Source organism: Crinia signifera, chromosome 19 (assembly GCF_055691185.1).
Source record: "Crinia signifera chromosome 19, ASM5569118v1, whole genome shotgun sequence".
Classification (NCBI taxonomy): domain Eukaryota; kingdom Metazoa; phylum Chordata; class Amphibia; order Anura; family Myobatrachidae; genus Crinia; species Crinia signifera.
The window spans coordinates 67,215,940-67,242,519 of NC_139226.1; the positions used below are offsets into that span (position 1 = coordinate 67,215,940).

Genomic DNA, 26,580 nt, shown 5'->3' on the forward strand with positions numbered 1-26,580 from the left:
ATACTGGTAGCCAGCAGCAACAGCAAAGTGGAATAATATACTGCGATAAATGCTGATAGCCAGTGGCAACAGCCAACTGGAATTATATACTGCGATAAATACTAATCAAATTAGTTCATTAATTCCCGTTGACTCATTTAGACACCATAAGCCCAAAAGGGTTAAATAAGTCAACGGGAATTAATGCACTAATTTGATTAGTCGAATATACTGGGGCCCTTGTTGTTTAATAATCACTTTAAGTAAGATTTGTCATCTTTGATCCATTCAGGCATTAGTTGCTATACTGAAGTTTTGATAATAAGGCAGGAATAGTTGCATTGTTATTTCTGATCTGATTAGGCATTTGATTGTACACTGATAGTGACTATGGGCCTTATTCTAGTTCACTCTTTCTGACAAAATCCTTCTTAGATGGACAAAACCATGTGCACTGCAGTGGGGCAGATGTAAAATGTGCAGAGAGAATTAGATTTGGGTGAGTTATTTTGTTTCTGTGCAGGGTAAATACTGTCTGCTTTATTTTTACACTGCAATATAGATCTCACTTTGAAGTAAAACCCCACCCAAATCTAATTCTCTCTGCACAAGTAACATCTTCCCCACCTGCAGTGCACATGGTTTTGTCCATCTAAGAAGGATTTTGTCAGAAAGAATGAACCAAAATAAGGCCCCCTGTGAGAAAGAATGAACTAGAATAAGGCCCTATGTATCCGACTAAACAGGAGCAGCATTTATCTCTATGGAAGATTTACCTGCACGGAATAGGCTGTATTCAGCTTTAACATAGTTGCCTGCTGTTCGTTTTTATGCCATATTTAGATATATAAATACTCACGATCATAGATATGTATTATTATCAGTATTGTGCACACTACATTTGCTTTTAGCTTTGTTTAGATGCGGCTCGCCATGGTTACAACACATGATGCAGAGACAGAGCTCTGTCCGCATGCGTCTATGATGTCCATGGAACCCGTGTACACAATGCCCGACACTGACAGGACGCATATTGATGATGTCATCGGTGATTGTCGCGACCCGGAGCAAGGAGAGTTTCCCGCGCTTGTGGTCAGTGTCCTAAGGTATTTAAGGTCTGTTTGTTTTAGTTTGCTGTGAGCTTGCGTCGAAACGTTGCTATGAGCGGGATGTATTAAAATACATCGCCGCCTGCCCGCCGCGATGCCAGCGCATATGTACTAACATCAGGGCCGGTGCAAGGCACCAAAGCGCTAGTTATTTTCTATTCACTGCAGGGAACCCGGCGGCCGCCGCCAGCTTTGTACACAATGACAGCGCCACAGGTACCCCCGCGGCATGGACACCCCTGCCGCTCCAGCACTGCTGGGACGCCCGAGCCGCAAGTTTTTTACACAGTTTTTTACACAGTTCGCTAACTGCCGCCCTCCAGGTGCCGGCCCTGACTAACATATGCGGCTGACCCCCCGTGATACCAGTACTGTGGTGTGCGGGGGGGTCTCCATCATCTCCCTGCCGCCTGCTTCCCCCCTTACGCCGGGGACAGCTAAGCAACTAAGGAAGTTTTGATACACGCACTATGGAGTGCTTCCTTTCTTCCTCCTAGATTCTCCATATATATATATATATATATATATATATATATATATATATATATATAGCGAAAGCAGGGCTGGCACTACCACTAGGCAGGTCTAGGCATTTGCCTAGGGTGCCAGCCACTGGAGGGTGGCAGTTCGCCCCTCGCCCTCGTGCAAAGGGGGTACCTGCTGCGCCATCTGGGGAGTGGGCAGGAGGGTCCATGCTGGCATCTGACAGGAGCCTGCACTGGTGTCCTTGCCACGCAGGTACCTGTATAAAGCTGGCGGCGGTGGGGGATCCCTGCAGTGATTAAGAAATAACTAGCACTATCCGCCGGGCTATGCGGCGGCGCGGGAAGTGCTGCTGAGTTTGAAAACACTGGCCGCACCCTGATTGGCTGAGATTCAGCCAATCAGGGTGCGGCCAGTGTTTTCAAAACAGAAGCGCTTCCGCGCCACCGCATAGCGCTAGTTATTTCTTATTCACTGCAGGGACCCCCCACCGCCGCCAGCTTTATACACAGAGCCACATGTTCCCGCGCGGCAAGGACACCACTGCAGGCTCCTGTCAGACGCCAGCATGAACCCCCCTGCCTGCTCCCCAGATGATGCAACAGTTACCCCCTCCCCCACCCCGGGCACCGGGGTACCCCCACCCCGACTCGCCTGGGGTGCTCCAGTGCCTTGCACCGGCCCTGAGCGAAAGATAGATATGGACTCAAATAAACATTTAGCTCATTCTGCTCCTGATGAAGCTGGGAGGCATTTTCCAGGGAAACCCATAGAGCTGAGCTCCCCAATCCTTGACACCATAATTAGAGATGAGCGGCGGGCACTTTTTCGGGTTATGGTTTTGGTTTTGGATCTGGATGTCCCTTCGTGTTTTGGATCTGGATTGTTTTTGGCAAAACCACCCTTGCGGGTTTTGGTTTTGGATCTGGATTTTTTTGGAAAAATGCAAAAAATTGCTAAAATAACAGAACTTGGGCTTGTTTTTGTCCCTAAAGCAGGGGTTCCCAATCTTTTTTGATTCACGGCACCCTAGAGAATCTGAATTTCTTTCACGGCACCCCTAGGTCCAAAAAAATAATAATTAGATTGGGTTTATATGCGATTCTTAGCGGCAGTTATGTGGTAAAGGGCAGGATTTGCTTCTGTTTGTACACATTCTATGATTGGCAGCCACCAGCACTGGTTTTGCTCATAAATAATTAACCATTAATAATTTGAGTTGGTCCTAGACCACCAAGCCGCGGCACCCCTGCATGTGTCCCGAGGCACCCCAGGGAGCCACGGCACACAGTTTGGGAACCACTGCCCTAAAGTGTTATTAAGCTCAATAACATTAGTTTCAACTCATTTCTAGTCAATTTTGATCACTTCACAGCTCACAAAATTGTTTTAATTTACTGTAGTTGGCCCAATTTCCCCTGTATGAGTTTCCTGCGCAGCCGCTGGCCTGTGCAGAGACGGACTTCTAACCTGCGGCAAGTGTTTATCTGTTCTGATCAGTTTAAAATCTAATAAGACCCCTATCTGTCGTGATCAGGTTGATGAACTCTGGAAACATTACCAGTTGCCTCCTTATCCATCACCTAATGGGTGGAGGGGAGGGGGGTAATTGGTGGCAGATAACCAAATTCCTCCACCTCTCTAGGACCCCTGGTTTGGAGATCCCTATCTAGTCTACCCTTATAGACCCCTATCTAGGTTGTGAGGTCTATCAGTTTGCAACATCTGTCACCCAATTTACCGCTAAGGTTAATTCGTTTGATATGACTGGCTAGGCGTGTGTTCCCTTACCTCCCTCACCACTTCACAACTTCACATGTGTCCCTCCCGAAGCCGCACACTCGGTCTAATTGGATGACCATTCCCAGTTGTTTGGACTTCCTCTCCCCACCATTCATCCATCATATCCCAAAAAAAAATTATTGCTCCAAAGAACCAAAAAAGGACGAAAAAAGAGCAAGAAAAAGAATTGCTGGGGCCCTGCCACCCAGCCATCCATCCGGGACATCCCATCCAAAAAAGAATTACGATAGGAATGGATGAGACCATGGATGTCCATGAGGACATATTTTCATCCATAATGGATGATGTGGAGAGAGAAATCACCCATCTCCCCACCATTCATCCATTAAAGATTTAAAATTTATGACGCTACAAAGAGCCAACAAATGACGCAGAAAGAGGTGCAAGTAAAAGAATTGCTGGGACCCTGCCACCCAGCCATCCATCCGGGACATCCCATCCAAAAAAGAAGTACGATAGGAATGGATGAGACCATGGATGTCCATGAGGACATATTTTCATCCATAATGGATGATGTGGAGAGAGAAATCACCCATCTCCCCACCATTCATCCATCAAAGAGGTAAAAAAATTAGGACGCTACAACAGCCAACAAAACCACGCAGAAAGAGGTGCAAGATGACATTGTCCTTGGGCCCTCCCACCCACCCTTATGTTGTATACAGGACATGCACAGTTTAACAAACCAATCATTTCTCGACAGGGACTTCAGCGGCAGGGACTGTCAACTGTGGCTGAAATGATTGGTTTGTTTGGGCCCCCACGAAAAATAAATGGCAATGGGCATTGCACAATTTGGCTTTACAAGATGTCATCCTCAGCATCAGATTCCTCAGCCTCATCCTCTTCATCACACACAATTAATTTGTCGTCACTGGAATCAACCAATACAGGAGGACTGTGTGTATTAGGAGGATGTAAGTGCTGGTGAAGGAGGTCCAGTTCGTGGAATTTGAAATTCATTTTTATGAACATCATCTTTTCCACGTTTTGTGGAAGTAACCGCCAATCGCTAACAAGGTTCCCAGCTGCGCTGAAGACTCTCTCAGAATATACACTGGAGGGTGGACAACTTAAGTAAAGCAAAGCCAGTTTGTGCAAAGGACGCCACATTGCCTTTTTTTCTTGCCAATAATGGAATGGACAATCTGACATACCTATATCGATGCTATCGGCAAAGTAGTCATCCACCATTCTTTCAATTGTAATAGCATCATAGTCAGTAGCAGTCGACATGTCCATTATGCTAGGAAGCTCCTTCAGTCCAGACCAGATGTCAAATATATTTCCGGACTGAATAGCAGTGGGTCTCTTAGGAAAATGTAGCTTTTTCCTCGCAACCCCAGTGGTACAAATTGAAGGAGAAGTTGTGTACCTGCACACCACGGAAATTATTCTCCACTGAGCTTGACTCAGGTGCATTCCCGTTCCTCTCCCTATGTCATAGGTCGAGGTGTAGGTTTGGATGGCCTTTTACTGCTCCTCCATCCGCTGAAGCATATAGAGGGTGGAATTCCACCTCGTGACCACCTCTTGCTTCAGCTGATGGAAGGGCAAATTTAGCTTTTCTTGCAAGTCTTGCAATCTCCTGCACGCACTTGCAGAATGGCGAAAATGTCCACAAATTTTCCGAACAACTGACAACATCTCTTGAACACCCCTGTCCTTTTTCAAGAAATTGTGCACCACCAAATTTACTGTGTGAGCAAAACATGGGACATGTTGGAATTTGCCCACATGTAATGCACTCACAATATTGGTGGCATTGTCGGATACCACAAATCCCGAGGAGAGTCCAAGTGGGGTAATCCATTGCGCAATGACTTCCCGTAGTTTTTCTAGGAGGTTTTCCGCTGTGTGCCTTTTACTGAAACCGGTGATACACAGTGTAGCCTGCCTCTGAATAACAATGGGAGATGATGTTGCTGTTGCTGCTGCTGTTGGTGCTGCTGCTGAAGGCAATACATCCACAAAGTGACCAGTCACAGACGTGTAGTCTTTTGTTTGCCCTGTTCCGCTTGTCCACATATCCGTGGTTAAGTGGACAGTGGGTACAGAGGCATTTTTAAGGACAGTAACAATGCTTTTTTTAATGTCCGTGTACAGTCTGGGTATTGCCTTCCTGGAGAAGTGGAACCTAGATGGAATTTGGTAACAGGGACACAGGATCTCTAGCAACTGGGTAAAACCCACAGAATTAATTGCGGATACTGGATGTACGTCTATTACCAACATAGTTGTTATGGCGTCAGTAATACGCTGTGCAACGGGGTGACTGCTGGCATACTTCATCCCCCTTGCAAAGGATTGACTTACAGTCAGTTGCTTGGCTAAGTGATCAGGACTAGCATTCCTGGTTCCCTTCCTGGAAGCAGCAGCACCAGCAGCAGCAGCAGCAGAAGCAACAGGTGTAGCTGTTAAAGATGCTTCTGAGGAATCCAGGATAGGAGAGGATTCAGTCAGGATCATGACATTGGGTGCAGGACTACTTCCCAATCCCATCATCTCTGAGGATGTGGATGATGCAGGTGTTTGAGGAGATTGCAGGCCCTTGGATTTAACAGAGAAAGGGGAGCAGGACGGTGACGCTGGGCAGGCTGCTACATGTTTGTTCGCAGTTTCTTTTGACAAAAACTTCTGATGGATGCGCTGCAAATGACGTAACAGTGAGGAGGTCCCAAGGTGCTGCACGTCCTTACCTCTACTTACAATAGCTTTGCAAACGCTACACACGGCTTGACAGTTGTTGTCTGGATATATGTAGTCACACTGGACACAGGATATATGTCGTCACACTGGACACAGGATATATGTCGTCACACTGGATATATGTAGTCACACTGGACACTGGATATATGTAGTCACACTGGACACTGGATATATGTAGTCACACTGGACACTGGATATATGTCGTCACACTGGACAATGAATATATGTCACGCTGGACACTGGATATATGCCGTCACACAATGGTTAGATGTCACACTGGACACTGGATATATGTCGTCACACTGGACACAGGATATATGTCGTCACACTGGACAATGGATATATCTGTCACACTGGATATATGTCCTCACACTGGACACAGGATATATGTCGTCACACTGGACACAGGATATATGTCATCACACTGGACACAGGATATATGTCACACTGGACACTGGATATATGTAGTCACACTGGACACTGGATATATGTAGTCACACTGGACACTGGATATATGTAGTCACACTGGACACAGGATATATGTCTTCACACTGGACAATGGATATATGTCACACTGGACTCTGGATATATGTCGTCACACTGGACAATGGATATATGTCACGCTGGACACTGGATATATGCCGTCACACAATGGTTAGATGTCACACTGGACACTGGATATATGTCGTCACACTGGACACAGGATATATGTCGTCACACTGGACAATGGATATATCTGTAACACTGGACACTGGATATATGTCCTCACACTGGACACAGGATATATGTCGTCACACTGGACACAGGATATATGTCGTGACTCGTGACACTGGACAATGTATATAGGCCGTCACACTGGATACAGCCCCTTGTATTACTGCAGCCCCTGTACACAGTGTAGTAGTAGCCCCTGCGTGTGAGCACTGCAGCACTGAGTTAGTTAAATCACACAACACAGGGCTAAGGGCTAAATAAATCACAACACAGGGCTTAGGGCTAAATAAATCACAACAGGGCACAGGCCACAGGACAGCCCCTGGACAGTGGACACTGCAGCCCCTGCGTGTGAGCACTGCAGCACCTACTTAGTTAAATCACACTACAGGGCTCAGGCCTATAAACAGTCGCTGACTCTCACTCAATACAAGTCTACAACACAGTGCACGGAGCACAGGGCAGTGAGGGCACAGGGCAGGTCACGGTGCACAGCACAGCATGGCACGGAGCACAGCACAGGGCACACGGAGCTTCCCAACCACCCTCTTCCCTCTCCAAGATTGGAGTGAAGATGGCGGGGCGCGCGTGCGTCTTTTATAAGATCCCGCTCCCCGAGAATGCGACAGCGCGATGATGATGTTTTGCCTCGTTTTCGGTCCGGAATTGAGGCGGGAACTCCCGAGCCGCCTCGGATCCTGACCCGGATCCCGAGATTCGGATCTGGCGGATCTCTGGGATCCAGACCTGCTCATCTCTAACCATAATACCTCTGCAGTCATCTGTACTGGATAAAGGACAAGCTTCTTCTCCAATGGTCATACTCAGGTGTTAATATTTATGGAGGACCTACTGAGCGGCACCACACAATCAAATCACCCAGGTTTACCGGATATCCCACCAAGAACTATCTGTGGCAATCAGCTTTCCACATTCAGAACTACTACGGCCACCTGGTAAAAAAACATATATGTTGTCTAATTATTGGGGATATCCATTCCAGATATAATAAGTGCATCCTTGATATAGGAATATTTAAGTGTGTCACAGGATATAATATATACTATTTATTTATTTTATTGTGTCCAGATAATTGCTAATAATATTTTTACAGCCAGTCCTGGTTCATAAATATAAATTTTTCTTGTATCACTTGAGGACTGAGGGCGAGATGTATCAAAATGAAAATGTGGTGAAACCCCTGTTTTACCGCATTTTCATATGTACTATTACCCGGCCGCAATGATTTAAGAGTTACTATACTTGCTAAAGTGCTGGGAAATGGTGCTGATAATTCAATATACATTTATTTATCTCTCATTCCTGTTTTCCCAAAAAATTGAAGAGTGTAATGTGAAAAGAGGGAGATTGCTGTTGTTCCAGGGAGTCTCCTGCAGAATACAGGAGGGTAGGCAACTACCTATGGGGGAATGGCTAGACAGTAGTTTTTACTCCTCCCCCACAGGCCCAGTTCCTGTATGGAGGCACTGAAAATGTGCTTCCCGTTTGTGTCTCTGAATATTAATAACATGTATGAGAACAGAGGTGACTCTCCCTGTATGGTATTTCTCTTCCAGGTACCATATATGATACATTAACAAGTATATATCTAACTTATGCACATCACATAACATTTATATCAATCAGTTAGGGAAATGCATGGTAGTATAATTGGAGGAAAATAGAGTTCTAAGCTTCATTGCTACTTGCCTTATACAAGGAAATTTCAGGTTGTGGGTTTCCATTGCCCTCACATATAAGCTCTACAGTATCTCCTTCCTTTATCTTCTCAGACTCACTTTTTATAAAAAGTTTTAATTTAGTGTTCGTGTCTGTGGATAGTTAAAAAAGCTATTTAAATAGAAAAAAATCAAAATGCTTAAGTGCAATTTGAAGCAAAATTCCAAAATAAACATACCACAGATAACGATAAAATACAATAACAATAAAGAAGCAAACATATGGGGCAACATTAAAAAGAGTGCGATTTTTTAGACTTTTGTGAGGTTTTTTTGCAAAAATGGCCAAAATCATTGAGATCTGTTCATGGTTCTGTCTTAAAAATGTTTAAAAGTTGAAATTAAAAAAAAATGGCATGGGGTCTCCGCACTTAGCAAAACCAGCAGACCATTTTTGAGGATGTTAAAGGGGGCCGCCGCCTCCTCTAGAATCCTCAAAAAGTGTATTTTGTAAGGGGGCAGCTATATTTTGATGGTCATTTTCATTAGTAGTCAAGATTTGCAGGTCCCGGTGTCGGCGGCACATTTGATGGGTAAGGCAGGCTTCTGGTTCTGAGCAGTGCAGCGTATCGATAGCCCCGCAAATCCCCGGCGCCCACATTTAACTCAGCACCTCCCCACAACCACGGCATCTGCAGGGCTATTGTTACGCAGCTGGCTGAGTGGCTTCTCCATGGAGATGCCTACAGCCAATCAGGGCTGATTACTTCTATAGCACTATAACAGCGGGAATCACCACTGTCATTAGTGTGAAAGGAAGCAGGCTCACCCCACGCTGACTGAGAGTCCCAGCTGGAGCCTGGAATGGTATGTATACTGGTGTAAAATTAGTGTTTGTTTTAAAGTTATAAGTTTCTCTGTGTGTGTGTTTTTATTTGAACATTCTTTTTACAGATGAACTACAAGTCCAAGGGGGCCCATTAATGCCCTGCATTGTGGTTCACCAAGTACCAGCATGCGGGGGAGGCCTGGTAGTTCGATTGTAAAAAGCTATTTTTTTTAACTTTAATTTGACACTTATCAGCCCGGCGTCCACCCCCTAGGAACAGTGGTGTAGCTAGGTGAACTAGATGGACGCAAGTCTTTATTCAGCCTTATCTACTATGTAACTATGTAACTAGGTGCCACGGTGCCTGGAGCAAGGGCATGTTTTGCGCCCCTCCCTCTCAATTTTTAGTAGGCGGGGCTCTTGTGCTGCGAAACGGGGCACGGCCTAACATTATACCACACACCGTAATGCCCATTGTACATTATGGCACCACCTCCCACCCACCCCCCCAACCACCCAAATAAAAACACCAAAAGGGTGTCTGGCCTTACCTCCCCCATATGTCATGTCCCTTTTTGTATCAGGACCCAAAAAAGTTGTCGGGACCCATGGGCACGGGCCATGGTGAGTTGAGGGAGGGGTGAGCTGGGCACAGGGGGTGTTGGTTGTGGGAGAAGTGATCTGAGCACAGGGTAGGGTGATGTGGGCACAGGGTAGGGTGAGGGGGGCACAAAGGAGTGAGGTGGGCACAGGGTAGGTTGAAGGGGCACAAAGAGGATTGAGGGGGTCACAGGGATGGATGAGGAGGTTTAATAGGGTTAAGGTGGTCACAGGGAGGGGTGAGTTGGGCGTGGGGGGGGGTTTAGGGGGCCACAAATAGGAGTGATGTGGGCACACAGGGTAGGATGAAGGTGGATTCATAGGGTGAAGGTGGTCAGAGGGAAAGATAGGTTGAGGGGGAAGAACCCAGCGAGAATGAAGGGAAAAACCTGATTCCTCCATCATGTTCAGCAGCATTACTCACCAGCCATGGCCTGAGACCCCTGAGCTCCCTGCAGTGGCGGCGGCAGCAGCATCACCAGCTCCTCCTTAGAAAGCACTCAGTCTGTATGGCCTCTGACCTCTGCCATACAGGGTGACCGGCCAGCAGGCTGGGTGAGCCCGGTGAGTGAGAGTAGAAGCTGGCCCAGGTGTGTCAGTGCGGCGGTGGGGGGTGTGTGTGGGGGGGGGGACCAGAGCGGTGTACAGCTGACAGACGCTCCCTCTCATCAGAGCAGGTGAGCGCCGTGGCCTGTCAGCGAGGCGGGGGGGCGGGCGTAGCTGGAAGACCTTACACGCTGCTCTGAGTTTAGCAGCGTGTCAGCTCTTCCAGCTACATCCTGCCCCCTGCCGTGCTGACAGGCACCTCAGTCCCGACCTATTGATGAGCGTGGCTGTCAGCCTACCAGTGATGGGTAAAAGGGGCAGCGCGAAAATAGCAGCGGGGAGATAGGGGAGCGGGCGAGCTGGTGGTGCACGGCTCCGGCGCCCTGTGATCATCCGCCGCCTGGAGCCCATGCTCCACCGGCTCCGCCCTCGCTACGCCCCTGCCTAGGAATGCTGGGAACAGCCCCGGGCTTCAGTCCTGGATGGGGGTCCCCACTACCCCAGGTACCCCATCCAAGGCTGACCAGCCACAGTGAGCATGGTACAGCCAGGGAACCTTACGTAAAAAGTGTCCACTGATGTGGCATGACACTATTTGCTGTTGGAGCCTGTTGCTGGTTCCAAAATACGGGGGACCCCCAGTTTTAGTCCCCCGTATTTTTTGAACCAGGACCAGTCCAAGAGTTTGGGGTTGGTTTCAGAAATACGGGGGACCCTAAAGCTTTTGTCCTCCATATTTTTGGAACCAGGTCTGGCTCAATGAGCCCGCGGCTGGTTATGCTCAGGAGGAGGGACCCCATGCCACTTTTTTTTTTTACGAAATACTGCACATTTTTATTTCTAAAAAAATCACACGTCTAAAAAAATCGCACATGTCCACTAATTCGCACATTTTCATGACTAAAATGCAAACATTTTCATTTTAAAATTAGCACCATATCGAACATTTCACCCGCAAATTCATATTCCATTAAATAATCAATTTTTTTGAAAAAAATCCTGATTTCGGAAAAAGCGATAATGTGCAATTTCAGAACGTTACAAAAAATTGCATCCCATTATATGTCACCCATGGATCTCCAAACATAAATAAGCCATTAAATACTCACAATATACCGTAATGTTTTTTTTCTGTGACTCCTTCATGTGAGCACCCTTTGGAAGATAGTATGAGACCTCACAATAGAAAACTGCATCAGCATCAGACTTCTGCACAGGGCTATATAGTATGCTCTTGACTGTAATTAAGCCACTGGATCCCACTGTCACCTGAGAATTTACTTTTACATCTTTGGAAAATGAGTAGAAATAAAATATTGTTATTCATATGCTCATTGTTAAGGATTTAGAATTTTTTTTTTTTAAATCTTAATGTGTTTTTTGGGTTTGATGTATCAAGCAATGAAAATAATGTAGAAGAGGGTTAGTGGAGAAGTTGCCCAAAGCAATCATATAGCCACGCTCATCTATTCTCATTATGGCAAATAGAACCTGGTTTCAGGGCAGCATAGTATGTTTCATCATGGCGTATTGAGGTTAAGTGTGGCGTATGGAGTTAAGGGCGAGTGTAATACTTATGTTCGTAAAAAAGATGTAATTTTTAAAAATCACCACTGCACATGCGTGCATGCCTGAGGTCTCCAATTAAATACAGTACTGTAATATAGTGAAAGACTTACTTTATGTTAAATACAGTATACAGGTGTGGCATCATACACGCAGTGATAACATGCTTTACATATGAGCGCTGGGCTACTGAAACGCTGAATACAGATCAAGCTCAGTCACTGGGCTCATAAGGGGCAACTGTGCTGTTCCCTGAGGGAGATAGGGGCCCCCCGTAGTTCCAGTACCCAAAATATGTCGTGACAATGCTTATTACAATGATCACCTGAATGCTGGATATCCCTCCAGCCTGTTCCTGCTATTGACATACTTTACACCTTGATTGCGCTTACCTCCTCCTTCCTTCCCTTTTCACAGTCCAGCTCCAGCCCTTCCTACCCTATACTTTTCTACTGCGGTCGCCAAGAAACAGGCAGCTTTTCTCGAACCAGACCAGCAGTTCTTTGCCCAGCCTCCTGCCAGCCCTGGACAGAAAGGAGATGTGCAAGACAGCAGCAGCTGAGCTGCCCCTAGCCTCACCAGTGCAGTTTGCTCTCCCAATTCTTGCTGCAGTGAGTCCCTCCAAGGTCCTGGCACCTTCAACATCATCCCAGTTCCAAATTTCATAATTAAATTTTTTTTTTATTGTGCATACAACAGGCACATGCACAAAAAAGAAGTGTGGGCAATAGACGGGAATGGCATCCGGCAGCCAGAGTGGAAAATGACAGTGCAGTGTCCAGTAAGGGCAGATGGCCAGGAAGGCATTGTTGAACGCATGCGTGAAACTAGACACATGCTGAAAAAAATAGTGTTTTGGGGAATATACAGTGTGTGTATATGTGTGTGTGTGTGTACACTATGTATAAATATATTGTATATATATTTATCAAAAGAGAACACACAGAAGGCATACAAATAATAGAACAATAAATGTTTATATAAAATAGAAGTGTAAGCTCTAATGCATGAATACAGATGGAGCTGCTCTTTTTATGCGAGGACCTGGCATGACCATTGCCAGCAAGGAATGGGGCACGCACGCCCCATTCTCAAGACCATCCAGCAGTCCTATCTCAAGTCCATCCAGCAGTCCCATAAGCAGCATTGCGCTTTCCAGCACAGCTGCTGTACAGCTCCCTTTACCCCCTGCAATGAATCCTGCCTGCCATCTACTGAGGAGCACAGTACTTCCAGAGCTACCCGGTAGTGCAGATTCTGGTTGCGCTGGCCAGCCATTTGAAAAGAACCCCTGGGTAACAAACATGTACCCCCTCCCCACCCTATCAATGAGCATGTAAGTCCCCTTGGAGCATGTAAGTTCCCTTGGCAACAAGCATGTAAACCCACCTTCCCCCTGACAACAATAATATAACTCACCCCTGGAAAAGAACATACACCTCCCCCTGGCAACAAGCATGTAATCTCCCTTGGCAAATAGAATAAAACCACTAGCAAAAAGCATGCAAACTCTGTCAACGAGCATGTAAATCCCCCATGGTCAACTAGCATGTTATCCCCCATGGCAACAAGAATTATACCCCTGGCAATGAGCATGTAGCACTTATGTCACATAATATGTAACAGGCATTATGGTGTGTGGTATAATGTGTAATCCGCATTACATTGTGTGGTATATTATATAATAGGCATTACGGTGTGTGGTAAAAATTTGTTATGGAAATTATGGTGTGTGGCATTATGTTTAATGGGCATTATGGTGTGTGGCATTATTTGCAATGGACATTATGGTGTGGCATTATGTGTAATGGGCATTACTGTGTACTCATTTCTGCTGTGTGTGTGTGTGTGTGTGTGGGGGGGGGGGTTAATGAGTTATTCTGAAGCCCATATATATAAATAAGTCACTTCCATTTAGTTTGCATTGATGCCTGGTAGCCGGTGATAGACATGCCAAGTTGGCGGTAATAGACAAGCCCCTCCAATGGTGAACCCCCTAATAAAATGGTCTGCGCATACCAATGGTCATGGAATACCTCTGCACTTCAATACCACACCCAACGTATTCCATCAGTGGATGAACTTTGTCAGGGGTCTGACAAAGTCCATCTGCTGACAAGATGCATTGGAGCGCCTCAAGCGGCAAACGACATGCCATGCCATCTTTGTGCCATGTGGACTCATACTACCAGACACTGTGCTGTGCTGAGGGTGAAGTGAACATCCTTTTGATAAAACGAGGGCTGCATAGGCCAAAAAGCATTTAAGAGCCTGTGAATTTAGTGATTGTTAAATAACGTCAATGAAGAAGGCAGATTAGCCAGGAAAAGCTCAGGAGTGAGTAGCAGGTGGATCAGCCAATCAGGTGGATTAGGGGCGGTAGCTTAGAGAGGGGTATATTAATACCCCTTTCACACTTGCTAAAATATCCAGTTTTTTTGCACATGAACGCGCATCAACCCGGGATTTTGCTCAGTGTGAAAGGGTCTTGAAAGAATATCCCAGGATGAACATCCCGGGATTTCTACCCAGGTCCTGACCTGGGTAGATTCCGGAATCGACCCGGGATGCGGTCAGTGTGAATGGTCCCTTACCCGGGATTGGGTACACAGGACTTTAAAAAAGCTGCTGATTGGAGCTTTCTTGGGCTCACAAATGCTGATGTCATCTTTCAGAGCCCTGGAGTCCATTTCTAATGACATGCATATGTATTTGCAGGGATTAGTGTGAATGGGGCTGTCCCGGGTCGATCCCAGGTCTGAGTGCAGTGTGAAAGGGTACATTCCCGGGTAGAGTCCCAGGAAGCATCCGGGAACACATTCCCGGGTATGACCCGGCTCTGCGAGTGTGAAAGGGGTATTAGTGAAGTCAGGGGAAGTGACTACCTCTTTGAGTCTGGAACACAGCAGATAAGTGGTGCAGTTACTGCCATTCCTGTCTCTCCTCAAAAACATCCTTTACTTTGTCTTCTTGCTATCCCCCTCTCTCTTGCTCTTTCCCTTATCTGCTGTTTTCAGCTCTAAGGGTTTTTTTTTTGTTTCATTCTTTCCTAAATGTACAAAATCATGTGCACTGCAGGTGGGACAGATGTAACATGTGCAAAGTGAGTAAAGGCCCCCATACATTAGTTCGACTTGTCCTAAGGACAAGTCAGACCTGATTTCCCCCTGTAGCTCCCCGGGAGGGGGACACACGATTAGGCACTTCATTTGCCAAGTTTTGCAAATGATACATCGCATGCGATGTATCATTTGCAACTCCTGGGGAGCTGCCGGGGGCGGGGGACATCGAGGTGGCAGGCGGGGGACGCTGTGAGGTGGCTGGGGGGGGGACAGTGCTAGTGGTGCAGTGGGCAGCGGACGCTGTTGGGGACACATAGGCGGCAGTAACATAGAGCTGGGCAGGGGGAGCTGGGAGCTGTCAGTACTGAAAAAAAAGCCCATACAATGAATGGGCAGCCTGTGATTGGCTGAGCGCTCTCTAAGACAATTGCTGACTGGCTGAGAGAGCGCTCAGCCAATCACAGGCTGCCCATTCATTGTATGGGTTTTTCCCCCCCAGCGCAGACAGCTCCCGGCTCCCCCTGCCCGCCTATACGTTACTGCCACCTCTGTGTCCCCCGCAGCGTCCGCTGCCTCTGCACTATTAGCAGCGTCCCCTGCCTCCCTACTCGCTCCAGCTGCTCGGAGCATTGACAGCTCCCTGCTCCGGCTCCCCCTGCCCAACTCTTTCGCCGGCGGGGACCAGTCCAGGTAAACGACAGGAGCAGGCTGGGAGCAGGGACCAGTCCGAGGGAGCATCAGGAGATGTAGCGGTAGGCGGGGACCGTAGATGGAGAGCAGAGACCGGGGGCGTGGCGGGAGAATAGAAAGAAATCCTATTCAAAAGACTGGGTGGCCGCTGATTGGCTGAGAGCTCAGCCAATCAGCGGCCGCCCAGTCTTTTGAATAGGATTTTTTCCTATTATCCGCCGCGCCCCCGATCTTTGCTCTGCATCTGCGGTGCCTGCCTACCGCTACATCTCCTGACGCTTCCTCAGACAGGTCCCTGCTCCCAGCCTGCTCATGTCGGTCCCCGCCTGCCGCCCCCCCCCCCGAACCGGTCCTCAAGAGGGGGGGTCGGGCTCTGCTGCCCTCAGCCACACTGGCTCCAGCAGCAGGGGAGAGGATGCTCCAGACTTGAATCTGGATGCTGCAGCTTCCTCCCTCTTCCTGTCACTGTCTCTTCTCTCCCATCGTGCCTGGCCACCTGCCCCTTCCGGTATGTATCCATAGATATATCGGATCTGAAACATCGTGGGTGCTAAAACGTACCCACGATGTGCCCATGATGGGTCAGATTCCGATATATCTTATGTTCAGCAGGTCAGACGCCCTGATCCGATCCGATGCGCGCGGGAACACGCATCAGATCGGATCATATGTCACAAACTTCCCATTTTGGGCCGATTTCACCCGATTTATCGGACCAAAGTGCTGAAATCAGGTGAAATCGGCTCAAAATCATCAGCAGCTTCTTCCAAGCTGCAGCCTGAGCAAGGCCAGTGCGTGCTGGACAGCACCACCACCCTGGAGTTCTGTACTGGGGTGGGGTGCACTAGTGAGAAGCAGGCTGCCGGTACCTGCCGGGACCGCACCACCACCTTCTCGCAACTCATGTTAGCCAGGGTGGGCAGTCAGCACGTCACACTGTCACAATGGTGACAGCATTTGCCTGTGGTCTAGCAGCCAATCAGGAGCAGCCGCTGCTGATTGACTGCCCGTCCGGGAGCTCCAAATTTCAATTGCTTTAGTACTGTATGGGTGGCTGGCCTCACTGTGAGTTCTAGACCAATTTAACAACTGACGCCATCCTTCCCATTGTATTGGGCCCCTAGGTCCTAGGGCCCCTGGGCAAGTGCCCATCGTGCCCAATGGGAAAGACGGCCCTGGTGCCCTGTGCTCTTCACAGATGAAAGTAGGTTTACACTGAGCACATGACAGACGTGACAGAGTCTGGAGATGCCAAGGAGAACATTCTGCTGCCTGTAACATCCTCCAGCATGACCGGTTTGGCAGTGGGTGGTGTGGGGTGGCATTTCTTTGGGGGGGCCGCACAGCCCTCCATGTGCTCGCCAGAGGAAGCCTGACTGCCATTAGGTACTGAGATGAGATCCTCAGATCCCTTGTGAGACCATATGCTGGTGCGGTTGGCCCTTGGATTGTCCTAATGCAAGACAATGCTAGACCTCATGTGGCTGGAGTGTGTTCACAGTTCATGCAAGACAAAGGCATTGGTGCTATGGACTGGCCCTCCCGTTCCCCAGGCCTGAATCTAATTGAGAACAACAAAAAAGAAACAAAGAAATCAGTTTTATTTCAGATGCACTCCTTCTCCACGCAGTCTCATTACACTTGAAAAAGGTCAATATATAATACATGTTGCAAGCCGCCGTCCGGGCTACAGTACACCCGGACAGACGGCGGACGTCAGGCAGAGCGAGGAGGCCGTGGACGCTGCCAGGCAGCGTTCCAAGCCTCACTCTGGGACAAGGTGTCGGGACGTTGCCAGGCAACGTCCCCGAGCATCCGCCTGTCGGACGCAAGCGCGTGCGCCTGACGTCAGTCAGGCGGCGCGAGTTTCAAATAAATAGCCAGCGTCTGCTGGGCACAGACGCCGGTTATAGCCTTAGGTGCCCAGAGTTAATTGCTCTGTGCCCCGTTTTTGCATACCCGGTCCCCTAGGCTCCTTAGGTCTCCTGTTCCCCAGTGATCATTGTTTCTTCTCCAGTGTCCCAGTTTTCATTGTCGCATCTCCAGTGTCCCAGTTTTCATTGTCACTCCTCCAGCTTTCCAGTATCTGGCTCTTCAGTATCCAGAGCTCCGGAGTCCTTGTTCTTCCTGGATCCAGCCTCAGTGGGCGCTTACGGTCGGCCCTCATCTTCCATCTCTCGTGGGTCACGTAAGTGCTCCTGTGGAGCCTGGGTCTCTTTCTCTTGAAGTCGGTGGCCCGCCATGTTCTAGTCCCTCCGTGGGCTCAGTATTTATTGTCCAGCAAATTCCCGTGGCCCGCCGTGGCCGTGCCCCTCCGTGGGTTCTGTAGTCTTTACCCCTCCGGGTCTCTACATCTGTACCTCCTATTAGGATTCTTTAGGCAGGGAACCTTCCGTTTGGTCTTCTGTGTTTTGAGGAGTCAGCCTCCCTGTTGTGCCTCTGCTGGGGACTCCTCCTCTGGCCCACTTGTGTCTGCGACTCGGTCGCTCCCCGGTTTGGCCAGGTGCCGGCAGCCAGGGGCTCATCTCCCAGCTAGGCCCAGTTGTTAGCAGTCCTTTTGAGTACCCTGTGGCGATCGTCTACTCTTTGTCCTTAACATAAGACCTAGCTGCATCAGGGCTGGAGCGGGCCTAACTCGCTCCTTCGGACGCGGCGGCCACAGGTGAAGCCTAGCTCTGCAGGGGTTTACCATCTGCCTCAGCGTCTCAACAGAGTTAGAGTAGCATCCGCTGTGGCCGTCCTAACCGGCGGTCCCAGCTACGGGCTCATGCCTGACTTCCTGCATTCATCACCAGCTGTAATACCCAAGGTCCCCGTGGGCATCATAACATTATAACCGGCCGAATCTACAGACCATATTAGTCTCTTACTGTGGCCCTTATTCTGATTGACGCGGACTTTACCGCATACTTTCGGATCGCGTCTTTACGGCGTCTGCGCATGCGTGGAGAACGCAACGCGCATGTGCCACGCATTGACTCGGTACCAGTTCGGCCAGATCCCGTCCAGAACTGTTCACCGCTATCATTCGGGAAATAGGGGCGTATTATGGGCGTCATGCGGAATGACACATGGGCGTAGTTTCAAAGTGGGCAAAACGGGGCGGAAACATGGGCGGACACGGGGGAGTACACTTATGTTGGGGGGCGTACATTCGGAAACCACTCCGAATGCACGCGATCAAAAAGGGCAGAAATGTGCGGTGTCCACAAGTGTACTATTGCTTTGCGGACACCACTCGTTCATGCGCTAGGCGAACGTACGCCTAATGACTACAACCATTAACACCTGAACCCAATAGAATCTACTCCTTTACTCATTACTCACTAATAGGCCGCTTGTCAGTGCTTTAATTGAAACCATTGCTGCTTCAAGGAAACCTTACTAGTCCCCCACATATGCTGTACTTGTCACAGTTGTTGGTTTTATTTGCACTTGAAACAGTATATGTGTAGATTGTTTATAATCTTTTACACAGGGTGTAATAAAAACCATTGCACTTACATTGCTGTAAGGGTTAATGTGTGCAATGCATGTGTTAGGCATGCTTGTAAGGATATATTGGAATCTAATTGATTCCAATTCCAAATAAGCAGTTTTTTATGAGGATAGGTAATTGAATAAGTGGGTCATGTGATGTATTGCAGAAGATACTTCATAGTGGGTTGTTTGGCGTAAATACTCCGCTTACGGGCGGTAGCACCGCTTGGCTCCCGTTCGGATGCGGTATTCCCGAGCATACTCTGTAATACTCTGTAATACCGTGCCGAATCGGAGTGTTTCTCCCGCACACGCATGGTTTGTATGTCGTCCGTAAACACGCCCTGTTCTTAAAGAGTGAGTCCGTCCGAATGCGGAGGACACGTGGGCGTTTCTACGGACGATGGCCGCATGCGGCAAAACACCGTTGCGTGCTGACCGCTCCGTAAGAATGCGGGAATTTCCGCACAGATCAGAATAAGGGCCTGTGTTTTGTGTCGTGTTGGTTGTTTTTTTTATTTTTTATTATGAGTACTCCCCAGACCTTCTCGGATCAGCTCCAAGGGCTTACTCAGATGGTGCGGGAGTTGTCCTTGAAAGTAACAGCCCAAGAGCAAAGAATGCGGCCCTCAGAGACAGGGGGTTCAGACCCTAAGATGAACATTCCAGATCGATTTTCGGGGGATCGCAAAACCTTTTTTAATTTCCGTGAGAGCTGTAAGCTGTATTTTCGGCTCAAGCCACGTTCATTCTCTTCCGAGGCCCAGCGCATTGGTCTTGTTATCTCTCTACTTCAAGGTGAACCTCAGACCTGGGCCTTCGGACTACCATCAGACAGCCCAGCCTTGACCTCGCTAGACAATTTCTTCAGCTCCTTGGGGTTATTATATGATTACCCTGATCGAGAAGCCTCAGCGGAAACTCATCTTAGAGCCCTTAAGCAAGGGAGGGATCCAGTTGAGTCCTACTGTACTGAGTACCGCCGATGGGCAAACGATTGCGGCTGGAATGACCCAGCCTTACGCAGCCAATTTCGCTGTGGTCTGGCTGACGAGATAAAGGATTGTCTTATTCAATATCCAGCTCCTAAAACGCTGGATAAATTAATGGAGCTAGCCATTAAAATCGACCGTCGCCTCCGTGAGCGGAGGTCTGAATGGGGCTCTCTCACTCGAATTGTTCCCTGAAGAAAGTGAGGAGCCAATGCAGCTTGGGGCAACCCGCATTTCCCACGAGGAAAGGGCTCGCCGACTGAGCTCAGGCCTTTGCTTATACTGCGGTGGTAAAGGTCACATTTTGAGAAATTGTCCCAATAGGCCAGTAAAAGGCAGGGCCAAGTGAACAGGGAGAGGGTTTACTTTGGCCTTCAGTTATTTTCCTCTCTAGATTCACTATTAGTACCGGGGTATTTATCCTTCCAGGGGTGTAAGTTGTCAGGGTCTGTTTTTATTGACAGTGGTGCGGCAGGAAACTTCCTGGATGTAACCATCGCCCAGAGCTTGGGGATTCCCCAACTCCCGCTTCCGGTTCCCATCTCCCTACGGGGTTTAGATGGTGGAGTGCTTTCCAATGGGCTGGTCTCATTTCAGACTCCTCCCGTTCTATTAAAAATTGGTCTTTTTCACCAGGAAGAGATTACCTTTCTTTTAACATCATGTCCTTCAGTGCCCATCGTATTGGGCTTCCCCTGGTTGAAGAAGCACAATCCTATCATTGATTGGCATCGGGGGGAGATTGCCCACTGGAGTTCCCATTGTCAGCAACAGTGCTTCCATTCCTCACTCCCAGTAAATTCCATCTCATTAGCAGGGGTTCCCGTTCCTTACCAGGATTTTAGTGACGTCTTTTCTAAAGGCAAGGCCGATAGTTTGCCTCATCGGCCATATGACTGTGCCATCCAATTGATCCCCAATGCCCCTTTTCCGAAATGCAGGCTATACGCCTTGTCTGGTCCAGAAACTAAGGCAATGGATGAATACATCCAAGAAAGTCTGGCAAAGGGTTTCATTCGACCCTCAAAATCTCCTCTCAGTGCCGGTTTCTTTTTTGTGTCAAAAAAAGATGGGTCGTTGAGGCCTTGCATAGATTTCCGGTCCCTCAACAAAATTACGGTAAAAAAACACCTATCCCCTTCCCTTGATTACGGTTCTGTTTGACCAGCTACGATCCGCTACTATTTTTTCTAAAATAGATTTGAGAGGGGCCTATAACCTAATAAGAATCAGAGAGGGGGACGAATGGAAGACGGCGTTCAGTACTCAGACGGGGCACTACGAGTACCTAGTAATGCCATTCGGTCTCTCCAATGCCCCAGCCGTCTTTCAGGATTTTATAAACGACGTTCTTCGAGAATTCCTGGGCAAGTTTGTAGTGGTCTATTTAGACGATATTTTAATTTTTTCCCGAGACTTGGACTAATATAGAGCACAAGTGCACCAGGTATTACAGAAGCTGAGGGAGAACCAGTTGTTCGCTAAATTAGAAAAATGCGAATTCGAGGTGACCCAAGTATCTTTCCTTGGCTATATTATTTCTTCTCGGGGATTCCAAATGGATCCTAAGAAATTGCAGACCATTCTTGATTGGGTTCGGCCCACTAATTTAAAGGCAGTCCAGCGGTTTCTTGGCTTCGCCAATTATTACAGACGCTTTATTCATTCTTTTTCATCTATTATGGCACCCTTGGTGGCCCTAACCAAAAAAGGGGTGGATCCATCAGTGTGGAGTCCGCAGGTGGAGCAAGCCTTTAAGACTCTGAAACAAGGCTTTATTTCGGCGCCGATTCTTAAACATCCCAATCCCGAGCTGCCTTTTGTCATGGAGGTCGACGCCTCGGAAGTAGGGGCTGGGGCGGTTCTCTCTCAGAGAGATCCTGAGTCTTTACAATTCCACCCCTGTGCCTACATGTCCCGAAAATTTTCTCAGGCAGAGTCCAATTATGACGTAGTCAACAGGGAATTACTTGCCATAAAATGGGCCTTTGACGAGTGGCGACCATGTTTGTTTCCAAAATGCAAAATGATTGGGTCAGTTTCCTGCCGTTAGCTGAATTTGCGTATAATAACGCACATCATTCAGCGTCCAAAGCCTCGACCTTTTTTACGGTCTATGGATTTCATCCTCGGGCTAACTCTTTGGGACCTGATACCCCCGGTCCATCCTCTTCAGCAGCCTCTCGACTCGAGTTATTTGGAGAAAGGTCCATCTGGCCCTTAAAGAAGCCTCGTTTAGAGAAAAGGTATTTTCTGACAAATCCAGACGTCCTTGCCATTTCAAAGTTGGTGACTGGGTGTGGTTATCCTCCCGTAATATTAAGCTTCACCTACCATCGGCGAGACTGGGGCCTCGGTTTATTGGCCCTTACCAGATTGTCAGGAGGGTTAATCCGGTAGCGTTTCGTCTTGCTCTACCTAAGTCCCTCAGAATTTCAAGTACCTTCCACGCTTCGCTCCTCAAGCCAGTGGTCTTTTCACAAAGATTTCCGCGCAGGCTGAGGAAGGGCTCCGCCCCAGTAATGGTGCAAGGCCAACAAGAATTCTGTATTGAGAAAATCCTTGATTCCAGACTTGTGAGGGGTTCTTTGCAATTTCTCGTACATTGGAGGGGGTTCGGTCCCGAGGAGAGGTCTTGGGTCTCGGATAGATACTTACATTCGCCCAACTTAAGAAGGTCTTTTTTCCGACAATTTCCCAATAAGCCCGGTGGAAAAGGGTTGTTAACCCTTCCTCAAGGGGGGGGTACTGTTGCAAGCCGCCGTCCGGGCTACAGTACACCCGGACGGACGGCGGACGTCAGGCAGAGCGAGGAGGCCGTGGACGCTGCCGGGCAGCGTTCCAAGCCTCGCTCTGGGACAAGGCGTCGGGACGTTACCAGGCAACGTCCCCGAGCATCCGGCTGTCGGACGCAAGCGCGCGCGCCTGACGTCAGTCAAATAAATAGCCGGCGTCTGCTGGGCACAGACGCCGGTTATAGCCTTAGGTGCCCAGAGTTAATTGCTCTGTGCCCCGTTTTTGCATACCCGGTCCCCTAGGCTCCTTAGGTCTCGGATCTTTCGATCCTGTTCCCCAGTGATCATTGTTTCTTCTCCAGTGTCCCGGTTTTCATTGTCACATCTCCAGTGTCCCAGTTTTCATTGTCACTCCTCCAGTGTCCCAGTCTTTCCTTGTCAGCTTTCCAGTATCTGGCTCTTCAGTATCCAGAGCTCCGGAGTCCTTGTTCTTCCTGGATCCAGCCTCAGTGGACGCTTACGGTCGGCCCTCATCTTCCATCTCTTGTGGGTCACGTAAGTGCTCCTGTGGAGCCTGGGTCTCTGTCTCTTGAAGTCAGTGGCCCGCCGTGGTCTATTCCCTCCATGGGCTCAGTATTTATTGTCCAGCAAATTCCCGTGGCCCGCCGTGGCCGTGCCCCTCCGTGGGTTCTGTAGTCTTTACCCCTCTGGGTCTCTGCATCTGTACCTCCTATTAGGATTCTTTAGGCAGGGAACCTTCCCTTTGGTCTTCTGTGTTTTAAGGAGTCGGCCTCCCTGTTGTGCCTCTGCTGGGGACTCCTCCTCTGGCCCACTTGTGTCTGCGACTCGGTCGCTCCCCGGTTTGGCCAGGTGCCGGCAGCCAGGGGCTCATCTCCCAGCTAGGCCCAGTAGTTAGCAGTCCTTTTGAGTACCCTGTGGCGATCGTCTACCCTTTGTCCTTAACATAAGCCCTAGCTGCATCGGGGTTGGAGCGGGCCTAACTCGCTCCTTCGGACGCGGCGGCCACAGGTGAAGCCTAGCTCTGCAGGGGTTTACCATCTGCCTCAGGGTCTCAACAGAGTTAGAGTAGCATCCGCTGTGGCCGTCCTAACCGGCGGTCCCGGCTACGGGCTCACGCCTAACTTTCTGCATTCATCACCAGCTGTAATACCCAAGGTTCCCGTGGGCATCATAGCAATACATTTTATTAATTTTTGTGAGTTTCTTAAAATTAATAACTTGGAGGCCACAATTCAATATTAATAATTGTAAATTGTATTAATTATATGTGGCCTTATGATCACTTTCCCTGTACCAGGGATTAGGGTAGCGAAATATTAAAACAAAGTAATAGATATAGAGAAAAATAAAAGATAAAGCAATCTCTGTAATCTGCTCAATTAGGTATAATTCCTTAAACGTTCTTAATACATGTAAGTGTTACTTATGCCAATGTGATTAATTTATATTGAATGCTTGTAATACCTGTTGATAATGTGTGTAAATAAATGGCTTTATATGCCTTGTAGTAGTCTCCTCTTATTTCAGAGGATTTCTAACATACACTGTGAGTGTTAAGGCCCCCATACACTAGGGCGACTTGTCCTAAGGACAAGTCAGCCCCGATTTCGACCGAGCTTCCCTGGCAGCTCCCCGGGGAGCTTGATAAGATTTGGCACTTGATGTGCCATTTTTTACATGTGATAAATTCGGCTCGATTTATCACATGTAAACCCAGGGAGCAGCGGGAGAGCAGGGTCCGGGGGGGGGGGGGGGGGGCTGCAGGAGAGGGTCCATGGCAGAGGGGTGGCACGGGGAGTCAGCAGCGGCGGGAGCATAGAAGAAAAAATCCTATTCAAAATCTGGGCGGCCGCTGAGTCTTTTGAATAGGAATTTTTCTATTCTCCCGCTCGCCCCAGGCTCCGATGTAGCGGGGAGCGGCGGGAGCAAATCCTATTTAAAACATTGAGCTGCACGGATACTGCTGGGCTGTGCTGCTAGAAGGTCAGCGTGCAGGGAACGCTGCGGGGGACAGTGACGGAGAGCCGGACAGGGGGAGGTGGGAGCTGTCAGTGCTGAGAAAAAAAAAGCCCATACAATGAATGAGCAGCCTGTGATTGGCTGATGGCTCTCTCAGCCAATTGCTGACTGGCTAAGAGAGCGCTCAGCCAATCACAGGCTGCCCATTCATTGTATGGGCTTTTTTTCCCCAGCACTGACAGCTCCCCTGTTCCCCCTGCCCTACTCTCCGTTACTGCCACCTCTGTCCCCCGCAGCGTCCGCTGCCTCTGCCCTACTAGCGGCGTCTCCCGACATCTGCCCCGCAGCGTCCCAGCCACCCTGCTCCCTCCACCTTCCCGGAGCACAGCTCCCTGCTCCGGCGTCCCCTGCCCAGCTGCACATAAGATTTAGAAAATCTTATGTGCAGCCGGTCCAACCTCCCGACTCCGATCCGATGCGCACGGGACCGCACATCGGGTCGGACCGGGTGTCTGGACATGCGATTTGGCCCAATTTCCCTGCCCGATCCATCTGAATCGGGTGAAATCGGGACCAAATCGCATAGTGTATGGGGGCCTTTAGGGGATCTCAGTTGCAACAATTTAGATACATGTCAGTGTTCTGCAAAAAAGCAACATAATGGTTATTATGTATAGGTATCCTGTTACTCTGTTCTTGTGCTCTGGGGTCACTCTCAGTGATCCGAGTCTGTGGTTTTATGCTTGTGTGATATACTAAAATGGTGTGTATTAGCTGCGGCACAAAAAGATGCGGTGCCTGCCGCACAGCTTAGCACTCTGCCTAGTGATATTGGTCTGTACTGGTCACTGCACTACTCCACACGGTCTACAGACTTAGTGATGGAGCTGCGGATTGTAGCACAGCTACTAGCCCGGGCACTGTAGTGCGCTCTCTGGACCCTGTCACACTGATATTAGTTATAGGTAATGTGCAGATCACAAAAGGTATTGATACAGTCCAGATACACCCCAAATGGTATTTATACAGTCTAGAGGGATAGATCAGTCTATCACTAGGTATAGATAGGTGTTATTGGACAAATTAATTATGAGTCTGTCCCAGGATCTGTACACCTTTCTAAAGGTGCTGTGCCTATCGTTCAGTCTGGTGATTATATTGCTGGTATGTGCTGATGAATCAAATTCCACATACTGAATGTAAACTTAGCGGGGGATCTGTGTGGTGAGTACACAGGTTATGGCAGGGGCACTGGACTGTTTTTGTCCAGACCCTGTCACACGCGCTATCAGGGATCTAATCCCTCTCTGTTAGCGGGTGCCGGCGCATCTCTGTGCACTTCTCAGAGAATTTGCCGCTCTCTTCAACCCCGTGTCTACAGACAGGACACAGCATAGAGAAACTTAAAGAATATATTGATGTGGTTGCCGATTGCAGACTACGCTATGGATCTGCGTAGAAATAGGACAGGTAATTGCTGAGGCACTATGGTGTGCGCTCCCGGTCCTGTAGTACACGCTGCACGGGATCTGATCCCTCTCTGCTGGCGTGTACTGGCGCGTCTATACGCGCTTCTCACGGTTTGCTCTGCTATCCCCGTAGGATGTAATTATTGCAGTGTTAA

The 26,580-nt window shown here is 48.6% G+C and overlaps 1 protein-coding gene across 2 annotated transcripts in view; it reads right to left on the reverse strand.

Moving 5' to 3' along the window:
* MCAM (melanoma cell adhesion molecule) overlaps positions 1 to 26,580 on the reverse strand; it is a 239,002-nt gene that overhangs the window by 104,060 nt on the left and 108,362 nt on the right. For both annotated transcript variants that reach the window (XM_083162728.1, XM_083162727.1), the window contains exons 6-7: positions 11,561 to 11,740; positions 8,508 to 8,629 (exon numbers count right to left, since the gene is read on the reverse strand). In XM_083162728.1, coding sequence (XP_083018854.1) covers positions 8,508 to 8,629; positions 11,561 to 11,740 — 302 coding nt within the window. The remainder of the gene's footprint in view (positions 1 to 8,507; positions 8,630 to 11,560; positions 11,741 to 26,580) is intronic.